This window comes from Teleopsis dalmanni, chromosome 2 (genome assembly GCF_002237135.1).
Source record: "Teleopsis dalmanni isolate 2A chromosome 2, ASM223713v2, whole genome shotgun sequence".
NCBI lineage: Eukaryota > Metazoa > Arthropoda > Insecta > Diptera > Diopsidae > Teleopsis > Teleopsis dalmanni.
The window spans coordinates 205654118-205665369 of NC_051847.1; the positions used below are offsets into that span (position 1 = coordinate 205654118).

General features: G+C 27.6%; 1 protein-coding gene across 2 annotated transcripts; it reads left to right on the forward strand.

Annotated features, from left to right (window-relative positions):
• Window positions 1–568: 568 nt before the first annotated feature.
• LOC119685079 (ras GTPase-activating protein-binding protein 1-like) lies at window positions 569–9850 on the forward strand. 2 transcript variants are annotated; one of them, XM_038099273.1, is made up of 7 exons: window positions 569–629; window positions 6822–6893; window positions 7516–7619; window positions 7683–7755; window positions 7879–8953; window positions 9202–9428; window positions 9488–9850. In XM_038099273.1, exons 5-7 carry the CDS (start codon window positions 7882–7884, stop codon window positions 9779–9781), a joined length of 1593 nt encoding a protein of 530 aa, XP_037955201.1. In that variant the 5' UTR covers window positions 569–629; window positions 6822–6893; window positions 7516–7619; window positions 7683–7755; window positions 7879–7881; the 3' UTR covers window positions 9782–9850. The 2 variants fall into 2 exon arrangements, with proteins under 2 accessions (XP_037955201.1, XP_037955200.1); XM_038099272.1 differs by lacking the exon at window positions 569–629 and having other exon boundaries at window positions 6796–6893.
• The last annotated feature ends 1402 nt before the right edge of the window (window positions 9851–11252 follow it).

The following is an 11252-nucleotide window of genomic DNA, read 5'->3' on the forward strand; positions in this document are numbered from 1 at the left end:
GGTTCCCACTATTTCCGCAGATCCAGCACGCCAAAAATGCTTTACCATATTTGAATTTGAGATTTGTGCGGAACACATATGGAACACATATATAGAATTGTGGATTAATCTATTGATTGTATAGACTTTTAGACACAAAAAAAGAACAGTTACTTTTGCATTGCCGATGCTCCAATACCCTTAGCACAAAATTTTATGCTATAAATTAAGTGTTTCATAAATTCTAATCGGATTATGTTTAAGAAATTATCTCTCGGTGATCCGATGCATACACACATTTTTAAATATATGCTCATTTTCGATAGTTACATGGCATGGGATTAATATGATATGTTATAGGCAACGAATTTTATGCTTTAGTCGAATTGAACTCGCTGGAACCACAATATTTTATTGTAATAATAAATAGGTTTATATATTTTCATATATATTTATTGTAGTTAATATAAAATATTTAAATTATTTTAAGTTGTAAAAAAATTATCAGGTCACCTTGTATAAAAATGTTATTGTAAATATATTATAAATAAATTTTATATTTGCTTGAGTTAATTAACTCATCACTGCTATTCAAATAATTTATGTTATCTCTATTTTACGAAACAACGGAGAACGTACCAGGTCCAACTGTAAGTATGTTAAAGAAATCATAACTTTATTAAATAAATTGTTGGTGTTTTTAGTTCGCGAAATAATTTGTCTGGGTAATTTCCAAAATAAAATAGATAAAACAGAATTATTTAAAATCGGTGCTTATAGCACTATGGTTTCGTAGCTTATTGATAATGTGATGAAATATATAAGTGTTTGAATATATTTTGATAAGCAAAGTGGTGTGATAGTTTAAGTCAGGGATGGTTTAACTCTCACAAGGTACTGGTTATAAGTCAGATACTGGTTATTAGGATAGTTTAAGTCAGGGATTGTTTAACTCTCACAAGGTACTGGTTAACCCCAATTGACTATTAATATTATTCGACAGAATTTTGAGCTTATAATAAGCAACGTATAATATAATTTTCAATACAAAAAAGTTTTTATTTAAAAAACCTTAGAAATAAATTTAAATTTCGTATATACTCATATATGAGTAAATGTATTTAATTAAAGATAACTTTAATCTCGCTTTCAATTAAAAATTAAAACTGAATTTCCTCTATTTTTCTCTATTAAAAACTGCGATATTAATTTATTTAAAAAAGTTTCTATTTTTTTGAAAATTTAAAATAGCTCGTGACTGAGTTATTCCTTGAAATATGCCGCATTGCAATGCAGTAGTAGTTCACTTCTTAAAGTTCATTGTTTTCAAACAATTTTTATACTTTCGTAATTTTTCCCCACCAACAAAAGAGAATATTACAAACTTACAAAAATGCGCCCTTAAAATGGCGCAGGCAGGTGAAAACGAGTATTTAATAAAGGATAGATGTCCTTGTGCATTGCAGGCGAAATAATATAATATAAAGTATCTTCTATTAAAAATCGGGTCACGCTTTATGCCAGATAAAAGAATAGAAAATATTTTAATAATATAACTTTAAATTAGAAAATATTTTTAATTTAAAATTATGTAAATAAAAAGTAATTGTTTTCAAAGTATATGAAAATAGAAATAGTTGTTTTGGATTGATGTAATTGGTATTATTTTTTATTTCTCGAAAACTAAGCTATAATAGATATTTATTGTTATCTATAATTTATTTAAGAAAACTGACAGACTTAGCAACACCGCGTTATCGAATCTCAGAATGGTTACAGGCTCCTCGGGGAGGTATACAAATCTGAGGTCTATAATTGCTTAGTCTGATGAAGTGATAAACAATAATCCAGTCAACAAGTAGAGATGGGTTTTGAAGAAACCTCACAGTTGATAGAGAATAAAAGTGCTCAAGTGCACTGACTCAACTAGCTTCACAATAATAAATAATAACTTTAATTTAACTCTTTCGGCGAAATGAACTGTCTGGATTCATAATAAATCCTTGATACAATTAGAGATTTAACTAATTGTATCTTTTTCTATTGTATGATTGTAATTAACTTCTTCCACTCAGTAAATCGGTTCAATATCTTTGTAAGATTCTTTAGGATATATTTCTCTGAACACTTTTGCTTGATTGTACCTATCGACAGATTTACATCGGGATCTAGTAGCATTTTTACTAATTAGATAGCTTCGTATTAGGATTATAATAGGCAAAGATTAGTTTCTGTTATTTTGTTTTGTGACTTCCTAACCTTAAAAGTGTATGTTTTTGTAGATAGTCTTCTGTTCGATCGTATACAGTTGCACTACTAAATATATCTGTCTTGCTTTTGCAATTGCCTTTTTCGTTATTAAGTGGTGCACTTTTAATTTTTTTATTTATTATTTATTAATTATTTATTTTATTTATTATTTGTTAATTGTTTTTTTAATTTATTATTTATTAATTTTTTTTTTTTTATTGATTATTTTTTTTTTATTAATATTTTTTTATTAATTATTTATTTTTCTTTAATTATTTTTTTTTTTAATTATTTTTTTTTTAATTATTTATTTTTCTGTTAATTATTTATTTTTTTATTAATTATTATTTTTTATGTTTTCAAAATTATATGCATAAGTATTAATTTTTTTATAAACAGAACATTTATTATTTGCAGCAAGCCGGGCAGCAAACCGGGGGTAATGATAAATGATTAAACACATCACAACTCATTTTACCGTAGCGTAAGGCATAAATTAAAATTTAATGCCACGCTTATGAGCAAGTCCATTATCCTTATTAAACAGCACATCATGACTTCGCATTTCATTTTTACATTAAACACAAAGTCATTAAAAGCCGAAAAATGTTTGGTTTAAAATTAAAAATTTTGCTTACAGTCAGTGAAGTCAGTTTGGAATTTTGAGTAATAAATTAAGTGAGCGGAAAAATGAAGTCAATAAACTTAGTTTTATGACAATTAAAATAATTTTTAAAGAAACTTTTTAACAATTTAATTTCAGAAGTGACAAATTTTTTTATAAAAATTTCCTTTTTTTTAGGAAATGACATTCAAAGGTGGATGTAATGAAATTTCAATTTATCTTATTTAAGACTAACAAAGGCATATCTCAATGTGTTCTTTTTTATTTCTGTGTTCTTTAAAAGTATTATAATGTGCTTAAATGACTTAAGCAGGTCATTTAATCTCTCATAGTTTTTAGTTATAGTCACTTATAGTTTCTAGTTATAGTCTCTTATTCCATTTAGTTATAGCCCCTTTTAGTTTCTAGTTATAGTCTCTTATAGTTTTTGATTATAATCTCTTGTAGTTTCCAGTTATAATCACTTATAGTTTCTTGTTAAAGTCTCTTATAGTTTCCAGTTATAACCTATCACAATTTCTAGTAATACTCTCTTGTAGTCTCTACTTCTAGTCTCTTATAGTTTATAGTTAAAGCCTCTTATAGTTGCTAGTTATAGCCACTTATAGTTTCTAGTTAAAGTCTCTTATAATTTCTAGTTATAGCCTCTTCGTTAATGTTAGTTAGTTAATATAATGTAATGGTTAATGGTTTAGGCTAAGGTCTGTCTGCACTGCGACCAGCTTGATCTATTGTGCATCCCTTTGCATATAAACATTTAGTATCTCGAAGAATCGAAGCAGCTCCTTTGAAAAGAGTTTTTGAAAGTCTTCATTCTCTAGTTGGTATGCACCTAATATTTTGAATCTTTTGTGGCCTAGTGCATTTCAGTTGGTGATCAGATGTTCTATAGACTCTTCCTCATCACAGCAGAATCTGCAAATATTTGTGTCGGATACACCTTTTTCGTGTAGGTCAGTGTACCAGAGAGTTTAGACTTTTCTTGTTTAGGTTGCGAACGATGTTTGCTTCTTTGGAATCAAAATTCAAGAATTTTTTGGAATGGTTTAGGCCGTCTGTGTTCAGTTAGTTAGTCTGTGTTCATTTTTTTATCCTCCAATATGTTGTTTATTGAGTTCGCATAACATAACTGACAAGATGGATTTAAAAGTGTAAAGCATCTTTGGCTATAATTTTCTTCAACAATACACTTATTTTATCGAATAATGCATGTAGGGTTGTAGGGCTTACTTTATTGTTTTTCCAGCTTAGGGAGTTACTTATGAAAAAAATGCCTTTTGTTGGTGTTCATTTTGTTAGTATTTATTAGTATAGACTTTCAGGAAGAATAGAAATATAAATTGGAATAAAAAGAAATAAAACCAGAATAGCTTAAGATTTGAACCAATTATAATATATTTATTAAAACTCCTTATGCATTCCAGAAAACTAACGCTAACCATTTTTTGGCCGATTTTTAATCACTTAGGGTTTCGCTTAGGGTTTAGTTCTAAGATCAGATCCAGGTTCATATCTTTCCTTAACATCTTGTTTTAAATTAAGTTCATGGCTGTAGATCTAAGTTTTATTTATAGTGAAGAAATTCGGCACATAATCATTTCTATTTTGTCCATATGTGACAAACAAAGTCAAATTTGAATATATTTTGAAACCCAGTCTTGCCATAAAACATGCATGAAATATATACAGCTTCTTTTTAAATCGTCTCTTTTTTCGGATTGTCGACGATTCTCTAAAACCAAATTGTATATTTCTGCGGCGATTTTGGTGTTTATATAGTTTTTGGACATCCTTGAATGCATCATTTGAAAGCATATAAATTCACTTTCCAACAGACCTGCTCATTATCACGTTTTCGATTGATAAATTTGGGGTAATAAAAATGTTAGATTAAATCTAGAGTTACCAATCGAAAAAAACATTGTTTTCAAATTGAACTCTGTTAAAAAATTTATCATTTCGGTATTCATTTCTATTTTTTCAGTTGTTTCAAATGATTTAATCACTGCATGGAATTTAATTTCTTCTATTGTTTGATAAGCCAACTTCTACTGACTAAACAACGAAGGAATTGATAGATTGAAAAAAGCTTTAACCATTTACATCTGAAATATAAAAGTTCGAGATTTTAATTTTAAAATTGTATAATAAATAACAAAAAATATAAAATCTGTCAGTAGTATATACCACCTTCGGAGGGTGTATATTTGCTATCAAATGAACTGTTTACTTAATATATTTCTGATATATCTAAACTTTTAAAATATAATTTTAATTTATTTTTTCCTCTACATGACCATGGATTTTACAACTTTTAACTTTCTTAAAACTATTTATAAAAAATAGTTCTCCGTAGACATGCCTTGAAACTAAATGGTTGATGTTATTAAAGCTAATAAAACAAAATTGCGTGAAGTAATCGCTTTCTGCACACTTTACAAATCGGAGCAGCTAATGCAGCGCTAAACTTTATCGGAATAACAATCTCTAAATTTATGGTGAGGTACTCTAATATTAAAATGAAGGTGCAGAAAATCGATTGAAGGAAACAAGGGCTATGGAACTCGTGTCGCTGTCAATTAAACGTCAAATGACAAACCGCTAAGAAAGCAAACAAGGACTGTGCACGAGAATTTCTTCTTTGCCATTCAAAGGAGCTCTTTGTGCTGGTATTTTGCTCGTTTTCACCTCTGGCTAAACTATTTTCCACAGAAAAATTTAAATTGTGGACAAAATTTGCGTGATTGCGTATAATTTTCATCATTGAAAATTTAAATATGAATGTTTTTTTCTATTTTTGTATCTTTCGTATATTGTGTAGGTCGTCAAAATAAGTTGTAATGAAAACATCTTTTGGCGTAATTTTGTGATTTATTAATGAGCGATTTTAAATTATACCTAAAATGCAAAAATATGCTAAAGTGTATAAAACTTTAACTATAAAGATTATTTGGGCGAAATAGTTTGAAATCTAGTCGGTTTTAATAAGATTTCTTTCAATAAAGTTTTCAATGGTTAATGAATGATATCGTTCAATTGGTTTTAAGTTTTTGAAGATAAAAGTCAAATAAAGTTCTATAACTAATAGAAAGGTTCGAATAGAAAAGAAGAGACAAGAACAAAAATTTAGTTTATTGGTTGACCATACTGTCTTAGACAGTTTTATTAGATTAGTGTTTAATACATCGAAGCCTTGTGGTTCATGTTCAATTTTAAGCTCTTTAGCTAATTTCTTCACTATTAAAATGTGGTTTTTGAAACCCGTCCTGCTATAGTTCAAATTATTTAACTGCTAAACTAGAGTCCTCATAAAAGAGTTGATAATATTTTTTTACTGTATCATTAGCCAAAGTAAAAAAATTATCATGAATAGCTCTTATTTGATGACGGATTCTTATAACTAACACTGGCTATTTTTGTTTCCCGATGACAAATTGTTGGTGGGATTTAAAGTAAAAAGACTTAATGGAAAATCATTTTTGGACTTGGATCTGGTGCCACAGACATGAAGTGGCATCAGATGAAGTTTGATATATCATTTTTATAAAAAGAGTTGAAGAAAATTTTTCGCCACTTTTTGCTTTCAGAATTATTGTATACGTATATTTTTTGGTATTTTGTTGTTGTTGTTGTGGTTTGAGTTAGTGGTATTGCGCAGTTTTAATGTTTTATGGTTGGGGGGCTTATCCCTGCCCCACACTAAGCTTTAACTATGCTAGAATTATTATCATTTATTTAATTGATGAGGGTCCGTAGATCAGCATATCTTCCTGTGCGTCCTGAGATGGACTTAAGGTTTATTGGTATTATGGCTCTTTATTATTTATTGATATATAAAAAATTATTTTTTTTGAAAAACTAAGTAGGTTTTGACATTTACTTACATTAATTTTATTTGTAAATTCAGCAAAATAAAAAATTTAGTTTTGTGTTAATAATAAACAGAACGTTTCAATTTCTTTCACAGTTATATCTCAAAGAAATATTCAAAGGATAGCATTTTCGATTTCATCAGATAATTTACGCCTTGCGTTCCTGAGTAAGTAACGTAATATATATAACAAAACTTAAAATTTAAAGACATTCAAGTAAGAAATTAATAGGAAATATTTTGTTGTGATAATTTTATGAAAGACAAACGAGAAATATTGCATTCATCATTCAGAAGATCAAATAAAGTTCAATATATATATAGACAACCGAAGCGAATTCTAAATATATGGTGATTTTGTCTTGAAACTTTATAAAAAAACAAAACTTAAAAAGCTTATAGCGCCTTTACTACTTCTTTGAACACTATTCCATGGAAAACTATAATTTTGCATTGGAGGTCCATGTTGGTGGACATTATTTTAAATAATCTTTTACTATATATATTTTACAAAACTTAATACTTTTGCCCTTTTTATTAAAATATATAAAATGTATTGCCTGTCAAAATATAAAATTTGACATTGTCTGTCAAAATACAATATTTGACAGATTGAAGCAGTGAAGTTTGTACAAATTTTCCAAATTTTTAGTATTGTTTTACAATTTCTGTGAAAAAATTTACTATACTTAAGTATTTTATATGTAAAAAAATTAGCTAGAAACTATTAATTATAGATTAATTTGTATATAGAAATATTCAATTTTATAATTAAAATTTTTTCATTTAGTTTTGATTGAGCTAAATTGAAGATTTACGAAACCTGACGTTTTCTGAACAATTATCTTCGATATTCATTTTTGATCCAATTAAATCTTCTTTGCGAATTATAAGGTAAGAATTATTAAACACAATAATATTAATATTATATAGTAAAAAAATATGTATTGTTTTTAGGTTTAGATTTTGGAGTTTATTTAATTTTGAAAAGCCCCGTCTTCACTTTGAATTGGTATTCCATTTAGCCTAGGTAAAATTTTATTTACATATGTGTAACATATATACTATTTTTATTAAAACAAATAATTTATATAATTGTAATCCAACAATTTAAAATTTATCTACTATAGGATTAGTATTTTTTATAATTCAGATTATGGAAATGGCCATTATGGAAGAGCCAAAAGTTCTTCCACCATCACCACTTCTGATTGGAAATGAATTTGTGCGTCAGTACTACACCATGTTAAACGCAAGTCCCAGCAAACTATTTAAATACTATACTAACCAGTCAACCATTAGGCGTAGTTTGGATGCACCGATTTATGGGATAGAACCAATAAGAAAATATTTTGAGGAACTTCGCGTAACTGATTGCCGAACAAAAGTGGCTAAAATCAACGCACAGGCATCTGTCAACAACAGCATAATTGTAATCGTGAATGGAGAAATGTCGGAATCTGGAAGACCTATGCGCCCATTCATTCAAACATTTGTTCTAGCCAAACGGAATTCTAGACAGTACTACATATTTAATGACATATTTCGTTTTAAGGATTTTTTCTGTGGTCCGATATATATATTTGACAAGGATAGTTGTTTTTTGAAAGATGATGAATTACAAGCTGTGCTTGCAAATAAATGTCTAAGTTTACCGCTCCCAGAACTACTAAATCTGAAACCACCTGAACAGATGCCTATGAATTTATACGAAATTGGCCAAAATGTTATTGCAGGAGAACAACCAATTCAGTATTTACCGCAAACGCAATCAGTTATGATAGATCCCAATCATATACCGGAACAAAATACTTTTATTATACCTTCAAGAAGCCATATGTTTCCTGGTATTCCAAATATTCCCGACAAAAATTTTATAATACCAATGCAAACCATTTACTATCCGAACACCACATCAACTACAAATGCATGTATTGAAAATATGGATGGTGGCTTTATTCCTAGCATGAATTTAATTTCAAACTCGTCGGATGTAGTGCCTGGCGGATTTATTGATACAAATACTGATAGATTATCAATGAATCCAAGTCCCATCGAAGATTCAGCAGGTGATGGTTTTCAGATGAATCCTGCGCTAGGTAGTAGTATGCCGTTTACGAAGGAAAGAAATATTCCCTGCCCACCATATGATAATATTTTGGGAGAGCGCGCAAATAAACCGATTGTTTACGATAATGTTTACACTCGGAATGCTAAAGCCGCAAAAAGTAAGTTGATAGATTTTATAATCTATTTAATATAATCAGAGTCTATTGTCACCTCAGAATAAGTAGTTCCTACTTATTTTCAGTTCTTATTCCTTTAATTCAAGGAACTTTCGAATTGCGTGGAATAAAACATTAAAACTATAAATTAAATTTAATTAAAAATATATTTTGCATTAAATGAATTTGAAATTAAACTATTGACGAAATATTTTAGCAATAATTTTAAAGAATAATTTAATTTTCTTTAGTTGAAGTTAAACATATTAAAAGAACTCAAGAAGACAAACAGCAAGTTTTCATAGGCGGCATACCACCAAATGCTACAAATGAAGATATCATATCATTATTTCAAGTGTTTGGTGCAATTATAGATCTAAGAGTTATACATAACCCTCCAAACAGCCGTAATCCATTTAATTACGGGTTTTTAACTTTTGAAAGTATAAATTCGGTTAAAAACTGTTTATCTAGCCGCGTAAGTTTTTACGAACATTTTTTTCAAATCTCTTATATTTACAAGTTTACATTTTACAGCCTATATACTTTCCCAGCAGTGATGGCCACGGTCACAAACTAAATGTGGAGGCTAAGAAACGTCGTCTTCCTCGTCCATTTATTAATATGAATCCAAATTTTTTCACACCTACACCATATGACACCGGGCCCATAAAGTCTTATGTTAATGAACCTTATAACAATACTGCTAACAACAATCGTGGTGTCATGAAGAGTTTTGATGACAAAGAATATGAAGGTGGAATCGATGATTCCAAAACTGATTTCAACAAAGCTGCAATAGATGATAGAGCAGCTGATCCAGAAACCTAAAAACTTTAAATTTTAAAAACATTCACTAACAAAACAAAAACAAAACCTTTTCCATTTAAAATTAACAAAATTTCGGTCTGCTTTAAATTATTATTTTAAAAAATGCATAATTTTTAATTTAAATTACTACATAATTTAATTAGAAATTAATTAGCATTAATTGTCAAATTTTTAATTCAATTTAAATTCTTTACTAACAAAGTATAGAGATACCCTTTCGGTTCAAAATTAATTTATTTTCGATATGTTTTAAATTATTGCGAAAAATATGATTAATTTCTAAATTAAATTATTAATATGTATTCATTATGAAATTACTTAATTTTTTGGTCTTTTTACAAACTTCTTAATTGTGAACCAATTTATATAAATTTATATAAATTCATAAAATTATAAGAGTTTTAATTTTGCATTTATTTTAAGTTTATATAATTAAGTTTATTATTTATTTATTTTCGAATGAAATATAAACTTAATTTTTTAAACTTAAAATTAATGTTACCCAGAAGTTTGAAAAAAAAAACTGAATTTTTTTTAACCTGAGTGTAAATTCTAGTTATATTTAGACCAAAATTAAGAATTGTTATTCAAATAAATTTAATTAAACTAAATTAAAATAATTTTAAATTTGTTTTTTATATGTGTTTATTTATTTATATATAATTTCCTTTAACTTTCTCAATTAATTTTCAATTAATTTATAATTAAATTAGAAGTGGCACAGAAACTGATAACAAATGAAGGAAAATAATTAATATTTTTATAAATATTTATATATGGTATTTTGGTATCATCAAAGTAGTTAAAAATATAGAAAATTTAACATATATATTAATTAATATATATTATGTTATTATGCTATATTAGCATATTTTTTAGTATAAGCAAAGTTGTTAAAAATATAGAAAATTTAACATATATATTAATTAATATATATTATTAATTAACATAATAGTTTTAATTAATATATATTATTAATTTATAAATAAAATTAAATAAAAATTAAAATAAAATAAAATTTTATTTCAATCTATTAAATCATCAACTCACTTGATGTAGTATTAGCAAGTCACTTCGTGTCCAAAAAGCGATCAAGATGTAATTTTTTTGAGAAAAAAATGAATTTTACTAGTAAATTATCTGTAATTTGTAAAATACTCTAATTACACAACGAACTTTTGGTGCAGTAAGGTAAAATATTTTGAAAATATGACTAATTAATAGAAAAAAAATCGTTTCTCATTAAGAGAAAGCAGCAGTCTTTTTTTGTTTGTGGTGAGAAGATGGAATGCTGATCGTCAAACTGATCGTCGTCGGATTGGTGTGCCCGACTCCCTAACACTAATATGTAATATAGTATACACTCTAAAACACCTCCTCTTCAGCGAGACTTATTTCCCTTCGAAACCGCTTTCGCATTACTTCAAGGAGGGTCTCTCTTATGTTGGCATTTCAAACCACGCTCTTGTGA